At 62.0% G+C, this 20,495-nt stretch overlaps 2 protein-coding genes across 11 annotated transcripts; one reads left to right on the top strand and one right to left on the bottom strand.

The window, feature by feature from the left end:
* Positions 1-820: 820 nt before the first annotated feature.
* On the bottom strand, positions 821-10,540 carry NFE2L1 (NFE2 like bZIP transcription factor 1). Its single transcript, XM_054088586.1, has 8 exons — positions 10,470-10,540; positions 9,377-9,500; positions 9,017-9,216; positions 8,124-8,635; positions 4,372-4,587; positions 3,709-3,798; positions 3,201-3,362; positions 821-2,848 (listed from the first exon to the last, which is right to left on the bottom strand). Exons 4-8 carry the CDS (start codon positions 8,631-8,633, stop codon positions 1,514-1,516), a joined length of 2,313 nt encoding a protein of 770 aa, XP_053944561.1. The 5' UTR covers positions 8,634-8,635; positions 9,017-9,216; positions 9,377-9,500; positions 10,470-10,540; the 3' UTR covers positions 821-1,513.
* A 3,369-nt stretch (positions 10,541-13,909) lies between these two features.
* On the top strand, positions 13,910-17,277 carry COPZ2 (COPI coat complex subunit zeta 2). 10 transcript variants are annotated; one of them, XM_054088490.1, is made up of 9 exons: positions 13,910-13,934; positions 14,277-14,345; positions 14,801-14,882; positions 14,997-15,088; positions 15,441-15,496; positions 15,723-15,800; positions 16,079-16,130; positions 16,257-16,366; positions 16,756-16,884. In XM_054088490.1, exons 1-8 carry the CDS (start codon positions 13,917-13,919, stop codon positions 16,350-16,352), a joined length of 543 nt encoding a protein of 180 aa, XP_053944465.1. In that variant the 5' UTR covers positions 13,910-13,916; the 3' UTR covers positions 16,353-16,366; positions 16,756-16,884. The 10 variants fall into 10 exon arrangements, 7 of the variants coding, with proteins under 7 accessions (XP_053944465.1, XP_053944461.1, XP_009569431.2 ...); XR_008453581.1 differs by lacking the exon at positions 16,257-16,366 and having other exon boundaries at positions 15,650-15,800; positions 16,756-16,839; XR_008453580.1 differs by lacking the exon at positions 16,756-16,884 and having other exon boundaries at positions 15,650-15,800; positions 16,257-16,344.
* The last annotated feature ends 3,218 nt before the right edge of the window (positions 17,278-20,495 follow it).

Here is a 20,495-nt window from a genome sequence, read left to right on the forward strand (position 1 = left end):
CCTCCCTCGCCTGGAAAAACGCGCCCAGGGCTGCTCCAGGCCTTCCCACTGCATTCCCAGGTTTCCTTCTCGTGGGTGACCACCCCGAGCCTTCCCCTCCGCCGCGCCGCCCTCGCCCCGCATCACGTGCACAGGACTTGGCCAGGAAAAGCCAGTTTTAAGCTTTTGTTTGTTTGTTTGTTTCGTTTGTTCGGTTGCTGGTAAAGTCGGGACCCTCCCAGCTGTGCTCTATTGGAAATACAGCTTCTAGGACCGTCTCCGTGCGGAGACCGACGGTGATCAAGGCACTACCCCCACCCCCCTCCTGAAAACAAAGGAAGTCGGACCAACACCTCAGGACAGAAGAGAATCCTATAATGTGATCACACGGTTACACGGAATCCTTATGGCAAAGAGAACATTTAGCAGCTTTGAACGTTGGGGCTTCTCCCTTTTACTCAACACAAGCACTCTAGACCCTAGAGGGAAAAACAGGGCGGAAGCCCCAGAAAAACCAAAGCGCGGTTGGGAATCGGGAATCCTATCGGCTCTCTAATTTCTCTAAGTGACGAGGCCGGGGCGGGGACCCCCCGCTCCCCCTTGTGCTCTGCGTTGAGCGAGAGCCCCACGGCCCCTCCCCACCTTTCTCCCCAAGCAGCTCCCCGGTCAGCGGGAGAAGACAGCGGTTGCATGCAGGCTGCTGCGTGTGCCGGCGCGGCGCTGGCTCGGCGGCAGTGACGTGCTCCGAGTGCGGTTGGGGGGGGGTTCGTTAACACTCTTCGCACACCGGTTCTGTTAAACCCTCTCCAGTTCCATGCTCTTTCCCCCCCCGCCCCCTCCCAGCCCCCTTCCCCAAAATCCTAAAGCTCTACACACCCCCCGACGTGACGCCACGGCTCCTCGGCGCGGGCAGCGAGGGTTCTCCCGACAGCCCCCCCTGCGGAGCTTCCTTGGACCGGAAGGGGTTAATGGAAGTCACACCACTTGTGTTTCCATGTGTGCACTGGTCTGATCTAGGAAGGGATGGTGGTTAATCTGGATTCGAGTCAGGTTGGATCACACACACCGATGTCAAAACTGGTTCAGGAAAAGGAGGAAAAATAAAAGAGGGGGAAAAAAAAAAACCCAACTACCTGAAATCACGGAACTTTGGAAGTTCAGAAAACGTCTCTCCTAGAACTCGTTTTAAGTTCGTTTGCTTAAATCTCTTCTCTTATTTAAAGCCAGTTCCTAACAGTAGTTTTTCCACCTCTGCCAATCTCCCACCTGTGATGCCAGCTCCTTTCCTGCGCTCAAAGGATTCCAGGTTGTGGAAGGCGCCGGGCTGGGCAGCGCGGGGGCCGCTCGTCCCCGTCCCTCAGCCTGCAGGTCCCGCAGTCCCTCCCGCGCGCTGACCGGCAGCAGTCCCGGTTGTTTGAGAAGATATTATCGGATAAGAAGGCATGAAAGTTCCTCTAAGTTCAACTTCCAGGCTCAGCCCTTCTCCAGTTCTCACTTGAGCGAGTGTCCCACTCCTCCAGCCTCGTTGGGAGCCTCACTTCCTCCGGTCCTTCTGTTTCCGCTCCTGCCGCCGCGCCTGCTGGTCGGCCACGGCGCGAGGTATCAAGATGACGCTGCCGTCGCTGGCGTACTGCAGCGCGTACTGGCTGGGCGAGTAGGGCTGCCCGTTCTCGTCCCGCAGCCGCCCGAACACTTCTTGGTAGAGGTTCTGCACCTTTTGCTTCATCTGGCGGATGGATTTGAGGAATTCTACCTTCTCCCTGAGCAGTTTGGACTTGTCGCGTTGCAAGTCCTCGACGTCGCGTTCCAAGTTGAGGATCGTGTCCAGCTTCCTCTTGCGGCAGTTCTGGGCAGCCATCTTGTTCTTCCCTCGCCTCCGGATGTCGCGGATCAGGCTCAGCTGTGCCTCACTGAGCTGGTACTTGGAGAGGAGCTCGTTGAACTCCTCCACCGGCAGGTTGATGATCTTGTCGTTGGTGAACGGGATCTTCATGGCTCTGGCTCGATGCTCATCCCTGCTCATTTGCTTGTCCAGGAACTCGGACGGTTTCTCCTTGCTGCTCTTCTTCCCGGCGCTGGGCAGTTTTGGCTCCTCAGGATCCAGGTTTCCCGGAGCCATGTTATAGGTGTGGTTGTGGCCAACGTGCTCCAGGTAAGGCAAATAATGGAGCTGCGAGGGGTCCTGGTAGCTCATGCGGCAGAACTTGCTGTACTCTGGCTGGTATCCAACCGCCCCTTCTGCTTCTTCAAAGTCCACGTTTTCGGAGTCAGAGCTGTAGCCGACAGCTCCTTCTTCAGAAAACGAGGAGGAGGAAGAGGATGAGGAAGAAGAGGAGGAAGAGGATGAAGAAGAGGAGGCTTCCGAGCTGCTCAGAGAAGCAGGACTGTGGCCAGAATCCAGAGAAAGACCTGAGTCGGAATCAAACTCCTCTTCCAGCTGCGAGGCCTGCACCGGGTTGAAGCCTTCTTCGATCGCCAAGTCCATCAAACTGATCTCATCGAGCATGGCCTCATCTAGGAGACCACCCAGCGGGTCGGGCAGCTCGGGGCTGGCCGTCTCGTTGACCGTGCTGTTCAGCTGCGGAGGGAAGAAGATGCCGCTCAGGTTGGTGGAGCCGAAGGTGGTGTTGAGGCCGGTGGAGTTGTCCGGTGCCAGCTGGAGCAGGGCCGAGCTGCCGGCCATGGAGGGGCTTTCGATGTCGGAGCTGAAGAGGGAGAAGTCCTGCGTGCAGCTGCCCAGCGAGGCCTGATGCAGGCTGACGTTCTGGTTGATGGGGGTGTTGGGGGCCAGGCTGTAGTTAGCGGTCAGGAGGTCTCCGCTCGTGCCATTGTACAGCGTCTCTGCCGTCGTGCTGTTGACTTCCATTGCCTGGAAGAGACATGGAACAGCTCGGTGAATGAGCTGCATTCCAGCCCTGTTCTCCTCAGCGCCCTTTGCTTACAGCGGGTGCCAAAAAGAGACAGGATGGTGCTTCTGGATCCGATGGAAGGAGCTCTCTCCAGCAGCTCAGCACCATCCGGCAGCGGCAGGAGGGTTGGGATGGCAGCAGCGACTGCCCCATGGGTGGGACAGTGTCACCATGCAGGCTGGGATGGAACTAAAGCAGCCACAGCCAACCCCGGGCCACGGCTGCGCCGGGATCAGATGCACGGCATGGCCATCAAACCTGAATTCCATAGAGCAACACACGTCTGAAAGGGAAAACCCTGCTGGAGCTCACCTGCATTTCCATGATGGACATGAGGTCCTGCCACTGCTGCTCCAGATCGAAGGGCGACTCGGTCTCGGCAAGAAGCGGAGACAGCAGGCTGGTCTGGATGCCCGCGGATCTGCTCTCGTCGGGCACGGCTTCGCTCAGGGTGGAGACATCCGCAGCTGGAAACTAACCACGTGAGGCAGAGTCAGTCCCCGGCTGAGCCGCCACGGCCAGCGAGGCAGCAATCCCGAATGCCCTTCCACCTCCACGCGGGCAACCGCTTCGCCTTTCTTCAAAGCAAACTGGTTGCAGTTATTCCTGCACAGTTCACTAGGAACTAATTAGAAGCGAAGCCAGAAATCTTTAATTAATTGTGACCCCCCCCGCAGCCTCCTCAGGCAGGCTAACCCAATTTATTGCCAGCTCTGCAGGCTGGGTTCAGGGTACAAGAGGCATGGAAACCCTGGCAAATGAGCAGATGAAAGCGGCTGCTGCCTCTGGATCTGCCGATCCATCGCCCTTCACTGCTCACCTCCGAATTCTCCCCGAACGGGAAGGTGGCCTCCAGCAGCCTAAGGCACTCCTCCAGGGACAGGGCTGTCTGATCCTCCGCACCGGGCACCTGATGGAAAACACAAGCAATCATAGCCCTGGGATTAGGGAGGTGGTAAGGAGAAACAAGCTTCTTACAGCAGTGCATCCAAAAAGAGCCAGAGGCCCCACCCAGTGCTTCGCAGACTCCATCCTCCTGCTCCAGAGAGCGTCAGAGTGGCCCTGGAGCGCAGCGGGGAAAGGAAACGTGCCGCCTCTGCTCCCAGCAAGCCTCACCTCCTGCCAGCGCAAGGACTCTGCTACAGGCTGGAGGGGACTCTGCGTCTACGCCACTGCCAGACAACCCAAAGGCACAGCCAGAACCAGACACCCTCCTCCCAGTGCCCTGCCGACGGTGACATGGCCATTCCCCTGCCTCGCTGCGGCTCTCCGGCCCGGCAGGTTTTCCCGGCACCAAATCCACCAGGTGAACCCTTATCCTGCGGCTCAGTGCATCCCCAGTGAGCATCACATGCGACGCCCGCGCCCCACAAGCCGGATGGAGCACCTGTCACCTCCCCGACGCCTCGTTGGGATCGTAGACCCCTGGAACGCTGCAGCCTTGTGGATGCAGACCCCAGCCCGGGCAGCCGGGAGGCTTTACCTGCGCAGGGAAACTCTCCCCGGTCTCTCCATCAACTAGTAGGGTCCTATCCAAGATGTCATTCCCTCCGCTCCTCCAGCTGTCCCCACGCTCCCTCCCATCGCTCAGCTCTTTGTCCACTTCGCTCTCTTTCTGACGGTGGCTGTAGTCAAAAATCTCTCGCCCAGCGCCGAGATCAATATCCTGTCTCCACAGGATGTCAATCAAATCGATGTCCTGAAAGACAGACCACATCTCCTTCAGCCCCGAGCAGGGTCCCCACCCGGGGAGGAACCCCCAGCTCCCCGTCCCCAGAGCCGTTCTGCCTCGGGGGGTCCCCAGGAGCAGCTCTGCGGGCTCGGCACGGCAGGGGAGGCCGTAACCGCGCTGCCCGCCGCCCGGGCCCGCCTTGCATCAGCCCGTGGTGCCATCCCGGCCATTTGCATAAGGGGTGCGGTGCAGCCGGTAGGAAAATCCCCGCATTCCCACCCACCTGATGCAACTTCAACCGCGGAGCCCGGGCTGCCCGCAGCCTCCCCGCCCCCCGCCGACCCCTCCCGGTGCAGCCCCGCTACCTTTCTCATGTCCCCAGCTGCCACCCGGGCCGATCATGGTCCCCGGGGGAGGCGGCGGCGGGGCGGGCTGGCCGGGGCGCGGCGCCGCGCACGCATCGCCGGCTGCGGGAGGCGGGGAGGGGGGGAGGAGGGAGGGGGGGGGTGAAGCCACCGCGCTGCGCTCCGCCCCACCGGCCCCCGGCGGCGGGAGGGGTGTCCGGTGCTCGGCTGGGCCCGGCTGGGCTGGGCTGCCGGCGCCCTGCCCGGGCCGGGGCTGCGGCGAGCCCCGCCCGCCGGTACCGTGGCTGCGGCGCCCGCCAAGCCCCGCCCGCGCCCCCGCCCCACCGGGATGCGGCTGCCCGGGACACGCCCCCACCCGCCACCGCCGCCGGGAAGCCCCTCCCACCGCGCCCCGCCCTGACCAATCAGCGTCCAGCTGGGGCATCGCCCCGCCCACCACGCATCGGGCCTCGGCCAATCAGCGCCAGGCTACGCCGTAGCCACGCCCACCTCACCTCGACGACCAATCAGCGCCAAGTCGGGGCGTGGCCACGCCCACAGTTTTTGGGCCAATCAACGCCACACTGGCGCGTCGCCCCGCCCACCGCGCCCATACGCTGACCAATCCGCATCACCCGAGGACCCCGCCCCGACCAATCAGCGATCGCGGGGGCCGCCAGCTCAGCCAATGGGAGGCGCCTCCGCGCCCCCGCAGCGCGCCCTCCCCCCGGCCTCGCCCTGCGCCGGGAATAGGGGGGGGTGAGAGGGGGGGGAACTCGTCCCGGGGCCCCGATGGGAAGCGATGGGAAGGGGAGTCAAGGCCGGCGTGACCTTGGCTCCCTCCCTCCCAGGAGACCCCGGGAAACCGGCGTGCAAAGCTCCCCACCCCCCCAAGAACGGGCGTTCCCGGTGGCGCGCAGCCGGCTCAGCCCCAGCAAAAGGCGATGCCCGAGGCCAGCGCTGAGCACCGGCAGCTCATCACATGCCTGAGCCGCGTATTTTTATCCCAGCGTTGCCTCCCGCTCTTCCCCACCCCCAATGTTGCAGAGGGCAGGGATCCATCCCGGCTTTCCCGTTGGGATAACAGGGAGTGGGTTAGTAAAAAACCCCAAATTCCCCATTTTTGGATGATTCTGAACCCCCAGAAGCCCCGCGCTGCACCCAAGGGCGAGCTCCAGCTCCTAACATTATCCCTAGCAGCCGTATTCCGCACGCAGAGTCGCAATATTCCCTGTGCCAGGAAAAGTCATGGCAAAATTTAAAGCTATCTGCAGCTCAACCACCTAAGGAAGGATCTGGCCCGCAGGTGCCTTCCAGAGGCTGTGGAGCACAGGTAGGATTCCCATCAGAAAAGCTGGATGGTTGCTGGGAATTTACCAGGGAGTTGAGGTTCCAGGCAAAGACCCCCCCAAAAAAGGGTTTGGGGTGAGGGCGGGAGCGTGGGCAGTGTGCCGGCGTGCCGTGGGCGTGCGAGGCGGCAGCGGCAGACAGGATTTCCTGGCGCTAGGTGCCCAGGCGCTGAGCCCCCAGCAGCGCCGCACACTCTGCAGGGGCGATAACCCCTCCTTTGGCCACAAATCAGGGATTTGGGGAGAAAAAGATGGAAAATGGGGACCTGAAGAAAAGCACACTGAACTGGTGGGATGAGGGGAGGCACAGACCTAGATCTCCCCACCCTTCCCTGAAGGAGGGACTGGAGCGAAACTGCAGCGCGGAGGAGCCTGCTTCCCACCCAGCATCGCGTGATTCCCACCTGGCATCGCATCCTTCCCAACCAGCATCGCGTCCCTCCCACCTGGCATCACTCAGGAGTTCCACTCCCAGCCGGTCCAGCCAGAGCTGGCTGGGTTTCCGATGGTGCTCAATGCAGGACAGCATTTTAGGACAGGAATAACCAGGCCCCTGCCAATCCACGGCGTTATCCGCCTCCTGCCACCCAAATCCAGTGTTTCTCCCTAAAACCCGAGATGGGTTCTCTGGGAAAGCTACCCAGACCCCACGCCCTCCGCCAGGAACACCAGACTTTTCTACGGGTGACCTTGTACAAGGCGCTGCATCCCATCCTTCCCCGTTCCCAGGGCAGGGAATTGCCCCCTCTCGGTTATCAGGGAGGAAGCTGAGGGTGTGAACGTTTGCCTTGTGTCCATCACCCTCTGACCACAACTCCTCTCATTGACGCCTCCAAGGTCACCGGTCACAAACCCAGAGTGGGATTTCCACTCCTCCAGAGCCAGGAGATCCCGGCAGGCAGGGAACAGCTGCCCGCAGGACCAGCCCAGGCTCCATCCACGCTTCCCACGGCAGCATCCCGCTGCTTGGCCCTCGCTGCCAGACCCGAAACAATCGTCACCTTTGTCTGCAGACGTTCCCACCGCTTCCCTCACACCATTCCCTGCCCGCTTCTGCCAGAGCCACATGGCAAAAGCTCTCAGCATCTGTGACAGCTGCCTGCAGAGCTGCTCACCCCACACCGCCGGGCACCGGCAGCTGGATTCGGCTCTGCTCCTGCCCAGACGCCTCAGCGCCTCAACCCAGACACAATTTAGGAGATGCAAGCGACGCTGGAAGGACCCGACACTGCAAACCAGCCGTAATGTCCCCGCCGGCACGGCTGGGGAGAGGCAGAACATGCCGTGACAGAAAGAGTGGTGCCAAAAGGGAAAAGGCAGAAGCGGAGCAGCTCCCGGGGCCCAGCCTTGCATCACAGCCTCCGCAAGGCTGGGCTCAGACAGAAAACACAAACCCGCTTTCCACTTCACCTCTCCCCACCCTCCTGTGATGAAAACCGAGCCATAAACTTTGCCGCTGGATGAACTCCAGAGCCAAGAAACCCAACCACCCGCTCGGCACCTGGGATCGCGCTGTTACCCAATGCCCCTGTTTGTTTCCCAGCCTCGCTTTATCGGTTTCACAACACCCAGCTACGCACGCAGGTTGCAACGCTGACCCCAAACCTTTCACCCCCAACCCTTTCACTATTACTTTCTCACCAAAAATAAAGCAAATCAGAAAGAATAAAACACCCCACAGAAATCCCTGGAGCCCTCCAACTGAACCAGAATTCAGCATTCTGCCATTCCCAAGCTGGAAACCACTTTTCCCAAGTGCTAGATACACACAATACGAAGACTTCTGCTCGCTTGGGCGGTACCAGAGGACAAACCCCTCTCCAACAGCTCCCTTTTCCCCCCACCAAAGGAAATAAAAGGTCTTGCCTACCTCTTTGGTCAGGTCCCCGTTCACCGGCGCAGCCACGGCTCCCAAATCTTCCAGTTCTTCCCCAAATCCCTGCTCAGCTCCACTCTCCCTCACCCCGTTGTCAGGATTGCTCCCATCCTGCAAGCCGCTGCTGTTCTCTAGGGCAATGCCGGCGCTGGGCTGGCTCCCGGACACGGATCCCTCGGGGTCTCTGTGCACCAACCAGGCGTTGACCTCAGTGGTGGGGACCTGAAACCGGTCCAGGGCCCTCACCTGGTTGAGCAGCCGGCGAGCGGTGAAGTAATAGTCCAGGTCTACACTTTTTGGGTGGATGCCATAGCCGTCCAAGGTGTTCCGCAGGTTGTGAAACTGGGTCTGGGTGTAAGCGGAGCTCTGGCCGAGGATGATCTCCCGGAGAGGAGGGAGCTGCGAGTTCAGGTAGGTATCCACGTCCACACGAACGCCAATGAGGCTGAGCAGAATGGTGAACTGGATGAGGCCTTCGGTGAAGTATTTCTTCAGAGAAAGCATTTCTGGCAGAGGAGAAAAGAAAACAGGTAGAGGGGTTGGGAATTCAAAACAAAAAGCCAGCGTCGGATGAACGCTCCACACAACAGGTTGGTTGGGTTTGTCTTTCCTCTGCCCCACTTTTGAACAAACACCACAAAGCAGTGACTTCGGCGTCCAGGTTATCGCTAAAACACAGGATAAAAGTTGAAAGAACATTCAGGACTTTGGGATCAGGACGGCTTTGTTTTCCTTCTCAGATTCTGGATCTCACTGGTTCATAATTAAAGATTGAAATCTTAAGAGGCAACAAACCCTCCCCAGAAGTCGGCCCCCACTCCCTCGCACCCTTTTGTCTCTTCAGAGCTGTTTGAGACTGTGCAGCGACAGAAAAATCCATGACTTACTGCCCAAGAACTCCACATACAGCGCCTTTCCCTCGCCCCGCCGATTTCCAACGCTCCACGACAGGCTTCAACAGCCGCCTGCTCGTCCTTCCCCTCTTCTGGCTGGCGCAGCCTCTTGCAGGAGCCTTTCAGGAGTCAAAGTTTCAGCTCACGGGAAGGTCCAGAGACGCCTCTGCTCCTGGCTGCAATTTCATCAGCCGCTGTAACACAACCAGAGAGCAAACGCGATAACGTGCCTGGGCACCACCCTAAACATTGCACATGGAGCAACTCCGCCAGGAACTGGCGGCTGCCCCCGCGGAACCCATCCAGTCCCACTCCAGGGGCTGCTTTTCCACGAGGCGGGCACGGCGAGGTTACCTTTGGGGACAATATTGTCCATACTTCCCCTCCCTGAGCTATTCTTAGGCTGGCGCGTCAACTTCCCTTCGCTGAAGGCATCCAGCTCGACTCCCTTCACTCCTTATCCCGGTTTCCAGCGGCTCTACAAAAACCCACCAGAAGCTTTTCCAACGGCGACAAAACAGCCCAAACCGGGGACTCCCGGCCTCGCCCCTCCCACTCCCGCTTGGCTCCGCTGCCCCGGAGGAGCCGAGGGGCCCCGGTTCTCCCCGGTTCCCAGTGCTGGGGGTGGCACAGCCATGTGCTCCCCATCCCCATCAACCCCATCCCAAACCCCGGTTCTCCCCGCTCTCCCTTCGCAGAGGGGTGCCGGTGCCCCGGAGGAGCCGCAGGGTTCCCCCCGCTCTGTTTCCCATCCCGGGCCCCGGTTCTCCCCGCTCTCCCCTCCCTAGGGTGGGGGTCCCGGTGCTGCCAGGCGAGGGGTGGCGGGGCCATCTGCTCCCCCCCACCCCCGGCCACCAACCCCGTCCCAGTTCTCCCCTCGGCGATTCCCCATCTTCTCTCTGTCCCCCTCCTCCTCTCCCGGGGGGTCCCGCTGCTGCGCCCCTCCCCCAATCCCGAGCCCCATCTCTCCTCTCCCGTTCTGGCGGGGGGGAATCCCGGCCACCGGTTCCCCCCGCTCTCTCTTCGGGGCAGGTCCCGGTGATTCACTACCCCCTCCCCGTCCCATTTCTCCTCTCCCGGGGCACGAGGGATCCCAGTAATTCCCCCATTCGCCTTCCTGGGCACCGGTTCCCCCCACTCTCCCCTCGTTCCGGAGGAGTATCTCGGTGCTGCCCCCCCCCCCCCCATGCAGGGGATCCCAGTGCTGCCCCTCCTCTTATCTCGGTGGGTCCCGGTGCTGTCCCCCCCCCCATCCAGGCGGTCCCGGTGCTGTCTCCCCCCAACACGGGGGTCCCGGTGCTGCCCCCCCTCTATCGTGGGCCCCATAACCCCCCCCCCCCCGCTCGCCTCGTGACCCGTGACCCGCCTCCCGGTTTGCCCTCCCCTCCCGCTCAGCACCGCCCCCCCCTCCCGGCCCCGGCCCTTCCTCCCCGTGCCCCCCCGGTACCCGCCGGTCGCCGCTCGCTCCGGCCCCGCCGCCGGCCCCGCTCCCCGCCCCGGCCCCACCGCCTCCTTCCTCCCCCCCCCCCCCAAACTCCCGCCTCGCGCCGCGTCTCCGCCAATCAGAGGCCGAGTCCGGGGGGCGGGGCGAAGGCACTGACCAATGGAAGATGCAAGCTAGGCGCTGCGCCCGCCTCCCTTGGGATGGACGGGCCGAGCGACCAATCAGCGCCGCAGGGCCCCGCGCTTGTCCAATGGGAGAGGAGCAGCGACACAATAGTCCCGCCCCTCCCTCGCGAGGGAGTTGAGTGACAGGGCGCGCGGCCAATGAAACGCGGCACCTCAGCCGAGCGGCAGCAGCAGCCGCCAATGGGATGTGGCCGCGGTCCGGCTCAGAGCCTGATTTGCTCCGCCCCCTCCGCCCCGCGGCCGTTGCCATGGCAGTGGGTGCAGGGCGAGGCCTGGGGCCGCCATGGCGGAGGCTTCAGGGCGTGCAGGCCTCAACAACGGCCCCCGCTCCCCAGGGAGGCTCCGAGCCCTGTTGAACCTGGCCTTGAACCCCTCCAGGGATGGGGCAGCCACCCCTGCTCTGGGCAGCCGGGGCCAGGGCCTCCCCACCCTCACAGGAGAACATTTCTCCCTAAGATCTCATCCCAATCTCCCCTCTTTCAGCTCAAATCTCCCCTCATCCTATCCCTGCCCTCCCTGATCCAGAGTCCCTCCCCACCTTTCCTGGAGCCCCTTTCAGTCCTGGAAGCTGCTCTGAGGTCTCCCCGCAGCCTTCTCTTCTCCAGGCTGAACAACCCCAACTCTCAGCCTGTCCTCATACAGGAGGTTCTCCAGCCCTCGGATCATCTCCGTCACCTCCTCTGGTCTCGCTCCAACAGCTCCGTGTTGTTCCTGTGCTGAGGACTCCAGAGCTGGACGCAGGGCTCCAGGTGGAGCCTCATCAGAGGGGCAGAATCCCCTCCCTGCTGGTCCCATGGCTTTCAAGGCAACCCACGACACGGGTGGTTTCTGGGCTGCGAGCACATGTTGCCAGCTCAGGTTGAGCTGCTCATCCACCAGCACCTTCTCTCAATCCATTCTTCCCCCAGCCTGTACTAGTTGCCCTGACCCAGGTGTAGGACCTCACCCTTGGCCTTGTTGAACTTACAATCATGGAATCATTAAGGTTGGAAAAGCTCTCTAAGATCATCCAGTCCCTCCATCTACACACCACCGCCCTGGTGACTTAAACCATGTCCTGAAGAGCCACATCTACACATTTGAACCTCTCCAGGGATGGGGCAGCCACAGCTTCCCTGGGCAACCTGTTCCAGTCTCTCACCACTCTCATCGTGAAGAAATTCCTCCTTATGTCTAGTTTAATCTGCCCCTCTCCAGTTCACACCCGTTGCCCCTCATCCTATCCTACAAGCTGTTGTAAACAGCCCCTCTCCAGCTTTCTTGTAGCCCCTTCTGGCACTGGAAGGTCGCTATAAGGTCTCCTGGGAGCCTTCTCTTCTCCAGGCTGAACAACCCCAACCCTCTCAGCCTGTCCTCGTAATGAAGATGCTCCATTCCCAGTAGTGCCAGAGCTCCTCAGTGAGAGCTGCCGGAGCAGAGAGGCGGTGGGAACAGCCACAGGAGCGAGAACACCATCAGCCCCCATTCCATCCCATCATTGCCTCTTGGCGATGATCAACCACCAGATCCTTGACGGGAATTCCATAAACCATTCAATAAACGTGTGTCGGTGTTAAAACCTGTCATCCCTGAGCAGGTTATTTACACCTTCCCCCCATCAATCAGCATAGGCGTCCCAAATCAGCACCGGTGCCCCCGGAGCGAGGGGCAGAGGCTGCCAGCCCTGGCAGCGAGGAGGGCAGGGCAGCACCCTCCCTGCTATTCCTGCCATTCTGCAGCACTCGGAGTGTCCTTGGCTGCCAAAACCAGACACCCTCTTCCCTGCCCTAGAAACTCGCCGGGACAAACAGGATGCCAGAGACAATAGTTCATCTGAAAAAACGTGGAAAATGAGCGTGGGCTCCGACGCCTCGCAACGGGGCGAGGTTTTCCAGCCGGGAGTGTCTTCCCAGAGCAGCAGCCGGAGCAGAGCTCCCGTATTTTATGGCAAGGGCCAAGGTTTCTGGATAGCCAGGAGATGAGGATGCCCCAGACCCACTGAGCCCCAGCGCCGTGAGCACCAGGGAGACGGGCATGGCTGGGAAAGGTGGCAAAGAGCCTGGAAGCACCCGAATCCAAGCGATTTTGGGTCATGAGCTCACTATGCCCCAGCTGCTCCATCTCCCTAATCTCCTTGTGGAAAACAACCCATGGAACACCCACAAAAGCCGGGGTGTGGCCGCTGCCCATGTCATGCCACAACTGGCAATTTGCTGTGGCAACGGCGGTGGCCCCACGGATGGATGGATGGACAGACAGATGGATGGATGGACAGACAGATTGACACGGCCCCGTTGACACGGAGAGCCAGGAAATCTGGGGGGGGGGGGGTGTCTTTCAACCCCGGTGTCTGTGAGGGTTTGTGATGGGGCCGCCTCGAGCGTTATTCCAGCACAATCTCCCCATCCAGCCCCGCATCCCATGGGGAAAACAGGCACGTGGGAGTGTCCCTAAAACCCCCCCAGCAACCCGAGCCGAGCTGCCCCTCGCAGGGTTATTTTTAGCGTCCCTCCCAGGGACATTTGGAGGCTGGCAGGCATTCCTAGTCCCCGTGCCCTGCTTCGTGCTGGCACAAAGGGCACGGAGCTCCGTCCCCAGTGCTCCCAGTGGAAAACCAAACCCCAGTATCCTGTTGGTCATGGCTGATGGGGACGGTTTGGGGACAGTGGGAGAGCAGCATCCCTCTGGTGGGATGCAGTGGGGAGTTGCTCTGGGCATGGAATGTCCCTCGTTCCGGGGGGTCCCCAGGGGCTCAGCCTCCATCATGGGGAAATGCTCCAACCCCGGGGGTTAAAGCAAACCAGGGTGGTTTGGGTGCACCCGGCGAGGATCACTTGGGGGGCATTGACCCCCCCCGGATGCACTTACACCCACCGGCTGGACCCCGCGCTGCCGGGACCCCCTGTCCACCTCTCTCTGGTCACCCAAACCAAAATTAAACCAAAATTTGGGAACCCAAATTAAAGGCACCCTAAAGGGGTGATCCTGAGCCTCCCTCCCCCTCTGCGCTCCCCCGACCCCCCAATTCGGGGTGTGGGGGCGTCCCAGGCTCCGTGTCCCCCTCTCAGCTGGTCTTTTCCCGAAGGGGATGTAGGAGGGGGGCACTGGGGAGCAGTGGGGGGACCACACGCGTCCCCCCCTCATTCCCCACTGTGGGGGTGCAGGACCCTTGTTGGGGACCCCACCATTCTGTCATTGCTGTGGGAGTTGCTCAGCCCAGGGTGCGGGGGGGGGACCATGAGGCCAGGGCGGAGCTGGGGGGGGGAATGAGGGGGGGAACGGAGCCATGGAGCTCACAGGGCCGGTATGGGATGGGAACGGGGCTGGGGATCCCCTGGGAATGGGGGGGGGGAGCACGGGGAAATAGGGGGAAAAGAGGGAATCATGGAGGGGGGAAACATGGGGAGAAAAAAGAGGGGGCAAGAGGGAAGAAAAAGGGGGGGTGAGAAAAAGAGGGGGGTAAAAAGGGGGTAGACAAGAGGGTCGGATGAAAGGAGGAGGATGGAGAAAAAGGGGGGTGGAAATGGGGCAGAGGGGGAAAAGGGGAGAAGGAGAGAAATGAGAGGGAAAATAAAGGAGAGGTTCTGGGGGAGCCCAGGGTGGGTGCCCCCACCACAGGGCTGACCCCCGAGCCCCTCTCCCCCAGGAGCCCTCCCTGTACACGGTGAAGGCCCTCCTCATCCTCGACAGCCACGGGCAGCGCCTCCTCGCCAAGGTGAAGCCCCTGCCTCAGTTTCCCTGAGGGGTGCTGCGTGTGTCTCCCAGCACCTCCTGCTCCCCCCAGCTTGGGCTGCAGGGTCTCACGGGGGTCCCAGTACTGACCTTGAGGGTCCTGGTGGGTGGCTTGGAGTTTCCAGCAGGGGCTTTGTGGGGTCCCAGCAGGGGCTTGGAGGTTCCCGTGGGGGCTTTGGGGGATCTGATAGGGCTTGGGGTCCCAGCAGGGGCTTTGGGGGTGGGTCTGGCAGGAGATTTGGGGTCCCAGCAGAGGCTTTGTGGGGTCTGGGAGAGGCTTTGGATTTCCCAAGAGGGGCTTTGAGGGATCTGGCAGGATGTTGGGGGTCCCAACAGAGGCTTTTTGGGGTCGGGTGTGGTTGGGGGGTCCCAGCACCCCCTGCCCCCCCCCCCGTGCAGGGTTTGTGCTGCCCACCCTGACCCCCCCAATCCCCCCAGTACTACGACAGCACCTTCCCCACAGCCAAGGCACGAGCGGCCTTTGAGAGGAGCATCTTCAGGCAGAGCCAGCGGACGGGCGGTGAGCAGGGGGGAGCAGGGGTGGTTGTAATCGGGGTGGGGGACACCCACGGATGTTCGGGGGGCAGCACTGGGCTTGGAGCAGACACTGACAGCGCCCCGTGTCCTTGTGTAGGTGAGATCGCCTGTCTGGAAGGACTCACCATAGTCTACAGGAGAAGCGTCGACCTCTTCTTCTATGTGGTGGGGGGCTGCCAGGAGAATGAGGTATGGGGGGCAGCTCTGGGGACCCCCTGCATCCCCACTGATGCTTTGGGGACCCCCACATCACTGCTGATGCCTTGGGGAACCCCTCCATCCCCTCCAATGCTTTGGGGACCCCATGTGTCCCCACTGATGCGTTGGGCACCCTCCACATTCCACTGATGCCTTGAGGACACCCTACCTCCCCACTGATGTTCTGGGGGACCCCCTGGTGCCCTGGGGACCCTCCACATCCCCACTGATGCTCTGGGGACCCCCTGCATCCCCTCCAATACCTTGGGAACCTTCCACATCCCCACTGATGCTCCAGTGACCCCCCCCAAACCCCCACTGACGCCCCGTCCCCACCCCATAGCTGATGCTGTTGGCCGTGCTCACCTGCCTCCTCGATGCCCTTGGCCACCTCCTGCGGTGAGTGCCCAGGGCCACCTGGCCCCAAACACCTCTGCCTCAGGTGGGGAAACTGAGGCAGGGCACGCTGCCCAGGTGACACTGTGAGCTGGTGAAGCCCCTGTCCCCCAATGCTCCGGGTGGGATGGGGCCATAGCTGCTTTGGGGTGGCAGGGGTCTGCGTTCCAGGACCCCAAACCGTGACCAGGAATGGGTGCAGCGACATCTCCCACCCACTCACCCGCAGGAAGGAGGTGGAGAAGCGCTGGCTGCTGGACAACATGGAGGGGACGTTCCTGGTGGTGGATGAGATTGTGGATAGGGGGTGAGCTCGGCATGGGGGACGGAGAGGGAGAAGGGACGGGGGTGGCATTGTCCCCTGGGTGCTGGGAAGGTGCTGGACCACTCTGGCCTCATCTCAGGGCCATCTGGGCACCTCGATTCGCCACCAGTGTGGCAGCTCCTCCTCAAGCCTTCGTTGGGGATCCCCAAAGCTTTGCTCAGGGAGGGAAACTGAGGCACGGGGCAGTGCAGCCAAGATTGTGAGGAAGCTGTGCCGGAGGGGATCTCAGTGGATGATGCCAGCACCGTGCTTCTCTGCAGGGTGATCCTGGAGAGTGACCCCCAGCAAGTGATCCAGCGGCTAAGCCTGCGGGTGAGAGCGGCCATCCTGCACCATGGCCTTCCTCTGCCTCCCACCACCTTCCTCTCCCTCCCGCCACCCTTCTCTGCCTCCCGTCACCTTCCTCCCGCCACCCTCCTCTGCCTCTCTCCACCGCAGGCCCCGGAGCCCGCGCCATACGGCTTCGTGCTCTTCGATTACCTGTCGGGCAGTTCGGAGCAGAGGGACACGAGGGACACCGGTGGCCCTGAATAGTCAGAGCCAAGGAGGTTCCAACTCCTCCCTGTCTCAGGGTCCGACCAGTGCCCCAAAGCTCCCAAGCGCCGCGGCCTCGTGGGTGCTGGGGATGCTCCCCATGTCGGGGCACCCCTAAAGCCACGGCTCCCCTTCCCTCCCCCAGGCTGGCTGAGCAGATTGAGTCCTGGGGAAGCTGTTCGTTAGCCTCACTAACGAGGGGTGGGCTGTGCAGCTTCACCCAGCACGATGGAGAAGGGACTCACCCTGGGTCCCACCTCCATTGTCACCCCAACACGGGGCCCCACACCCCCCAAATTGCTCAGCAGGAGGTGTCCCCCCTCCCTGGCCGAGACAACCCAGTGTCCAGCCAGGAAGGGCGCCCCAAGGCCAGTCTGACCCCCTCCCTGGGGTCTCATTCCAGGTCTCATGGCCACCAAGGAACACATGGTCACCCCTGCGGATGCGACGGCTCCGGGGTCTCCCCGTGGAGGGGCTGGTTGGGACCCCAACTCCCAGGGATGCTGGGGGGCAGGACCCACAGACCTTTCCCCACTGTGACCCCAGCCTGGAGCCCACACCCCAGCTTGGATCCCCCAAATGGCTCCTCCACTTCCAGAAGCCCCTCACCAGGTCTCGTATCCACTCCTGCCATTAATATTATTGAGGGAATAATTAAGCACTAATGAAGGAGAATTGATTCAGCGTTCCCGCTCACTCCCAGCCGGAGCTGGCCACAAATAAAAGTTTTCCTCCCCATGTCGGTGTCCCGTTTCCATCAGCCGTGGCGCGGTGGTGGGACCCCATGGGCACATTGCCCACCCAGGGGGGCTCAGAAGGTTCTTCCGCTCTTCACTGCGTTCCCTTCGGAGGTAAAGGCAAAAAATATGGGGTTTTATATTAAATCCCACTCTATGGGTTCAGAACTTCAAGGCACCGCAGACCAGTGGGGTGCAGATGGGGGACCCCACAACTGGGGTGAGGGTCTGGGCAAAGAGGAGGAGACCCCCACCTTCTCCTTGGCCAAGCCCAGGGTGGGGATGGGTACGTGCAGCTGGGTGGAAGCCATGTCCACCACCTTGGGATCTCCTCCACCTTGGGATCACCCCCTTCCTAGGGAAACTCCTGCCCCACAGACCCTCCCGTCCTGGGATACCCTTCCTGGCGACCCCCCCACCTCTGCATCACCCTGTTCCTCGGCCCCCCCCCACTGTAGAGACCCCTCCAGCCTGAGATTCCCAGCCTAGGGACCCCTCGACCTCGGCATCACCCCGTTCCTGGGGATCCTCCTGCCCTACAGGCACCCCCCATCCTGGGACACCCCCGCTGAAGATGCCCCGACCCCAGGCGGGGACCACACCGCCTCTTGCGCGACGCTCCCTAACGCCGCGGCTGCAGCGCCGCTCTTGCGCGACACTCCCTTCCGGGACCACGCTCTATTTGCATAGCCCCGCCCTTCGCATCACAGCTCCTAATAAGGCGAGTGGGCCCGCCCCTTGCAAACACAACTCCTTATATGGTGCTTGACCACGCCCACCACAAATCATAGTCCTTATATGGTGTGTGCTGGTACGTCTTGGCCACGCCCCACCGCTGCGGAGACCACGCCCCTGCTCGCCCATTCGCGGTCCTGCAGCGCCCCCTGTCGGCCGCACCGGGGAGCGCCGCCCCCCCGAGGCCCCCACCAGCTCGGGGCACCCCTGGGCCCTCGCCCTCCCTACAGACCCCCCCAAATCCAAGGGACGCGACCTTCGGGGACACCCCCTCCCACAGGGACCCCGCCTGGTGTCCCCCCACAACCCAGGCAGCCCCAGCGCGGGAGCGGGGAACAAAGAGGAGGAGCACGAGGCCCCAGTTCCCCTCCATGGCAGCTGGAGCCCCCCAAGTGGTACCGGGACAGAGGGGCCGCAGGCACTGGGGGGGTCAGCGTGGGTCTGGGGGTGCCGTGGGGTGTCCCCCAGCCCCGCCTCAGCTCAGCCTGTGGGCCCTGTGCCCCCCCCCAGCCCCTTTGTGCCCCCCTGCACCCCAAATCCTGGCCACCCCGGGGTCCACAGCATCCCAAGGCCTTGTGAACCCCAATCCCACAGCACCCCAAACCCTTGTGAACCCCAAACCCTTGTCACCCCCAATCCCACAGCACCCCAAACCCTCATCATCCCCCAACCCTTGTCACCCCGAATCCCATGGACTCCCAAACCCCATAATCCCAAATCCCACAGCACCCCAAACCCTCATCATCCCCCAACCCTTGTCACCCCAAATCCCATGGACCCCCAAACCCCATAAACTCCAATCCCACAGCACCCCAAACCCTCATCCCCCCAATCCTGCACCACCCCCACTCATCACCTCCAACCCCTCGTCACCCCAAACCCTCATCACCCCCAAACCACACCACCCTGTATTGGGGTCCCCACGTTCCCCATCCCCACCCCAGCTGGGACCCCAACTCCATGGCGGGGATGAAGGGGCAGCCATGCCCGGCTGGTTGTGCCGGCGCGGCCGTGCCAGGAGGTGACCGCGCTGTGTGGTGACCATGGCAGAGGTGGCCATGCCAAGACTGACCATGCGGGGGGTGACCGTGCCATGGTGGCCATGTAGGCGTTGACCGTGTTGAGGATGGCTGTGCCGTAGTGACCATGCCATGATGGGGTGGCCACAGTGGCCATACCAGGGTGGCCGTGGTGGTCATGCCATGATGGGGTGGTCATGGGGGCCATACTGGCGTGGCCATGGTGGCCGTGCTGGGATGGCCATGGTGGCCACGCCATGCTGGGGTGGCCATGCCTTGATGGTCATACCATGGTGGCTGTGCTGGGATGGCCATGGTGGCCACGCCAGGATGGCCATGGTGGCCACGCCATGCTGGGGTGGCCATGCTTTGATGGTCATACCATGGTGGCCATGCTGGGATGACCATGGTGGCCATGCCATTCTAGGGTGGCCATGCCTTGATGGTCATACCATGGTGGCCGTGCTGGGATGGCCATGGTGGCCACGCCATGCTGGGGTGGCCATGCCTTGATGGTCATACCATGGTGGCTGTGCTGGGATGGCCACGGTGGCCACACCATGCTGGGGTGGCCATGCCTTGATGGTCATACCATGGTGGCTGTGCTGGGATGGCCATGGTGGCCACGCCAGGATGGCCATGGTGGCCACACCATGCTGGGGTGGCCATGCTTTGATGGTCAGACCATGGTGGCCGTGCTGGGATGGCCATGGTAGCCACGCCATGCTGGGGTGGCCATGCCTTGATGGTCATACCATGGTGGCCGTGCTGGGATGGCCACGGTGGCCACGCCATGCTGGGGTGGCCATGCCTTGATGGCCATACCGTGATGGCCGCGCGGCAGCTGCAGCCCGGGATGGGGATTCGTTAGTGCGGGGGGCAGCGATGGTTCCAGCGGGCGCCGTGATTGATGGCCTCCACCGTGGCAGCCGGATTTTGTGTCGGGGCGGGGGAGGAAGGGAAGAGAAAGGGAGCGAGGAGGGGGCAGCGGTGGGTGCCGGGCGGGGGCCCCTCGGAACCTGTCCCCGGTGATGGATGGGGCGGCTGTGGCGCTGGGAACCCTGATTTCTCCCTAAAAATGGGCCTTGATGGAATGGGGGGGATAGAAGAGGGGGGCTGAGCACCCCATGAGGGGCCTGGGGGGGACAGGGATGGGAGCAGAAGGGATGATGTGGGGATAAATGGATGGAGGGGCAGGGATGCAGGATGGATGGATGGATGGATACAGGGATATATGGAGGGAGGGATGCAGGGAAGGACAGGACAGGTGGAAGGACAGACAGAGGGATGCAGGGAGGGGTGGAGGCATGGACAAAGGGATGCAGGGAAGGATGCAGGGCTAAAAAGAGGGACAGAGGGATGCAGGGATGGATGGAAGGAGGGATGCAGGGATAGAGGGAAGGATGTGGGGATAAATGGATGGAGGGACAATGATGGAGGGAGGGATGCAAGAAAGGACACAGGCATAGACAGAGGGATAGACAGAGGGATGCAGGGAGAGATGGAGGGAGGAATGAAGAGATGCAGGAAAGGATTCAGGGATGGAAGGAGGTACAAAGGGACGCAGGGATGGATGGTAGGAGGGATGTAGGGATGTAGGAAAGAATAGGGGGATAAATGGAGGGACAGGGACATAGGTGTGGAGGAAGGGA

This window comes from Cuculus canorus, chromosome 25, assembly GCF_017976375.1.
Source record: "Cuculus canorus isolate bCucCan1 chromosome 25, bCucCan1.pri, whole genome shotgun sequence".
Lineage (NCBI taxonomy): Eukaryota > Metazoa > Chordata > Aves > Cuculiformes > Cuculidae > Cuculus > Cuculus canorus.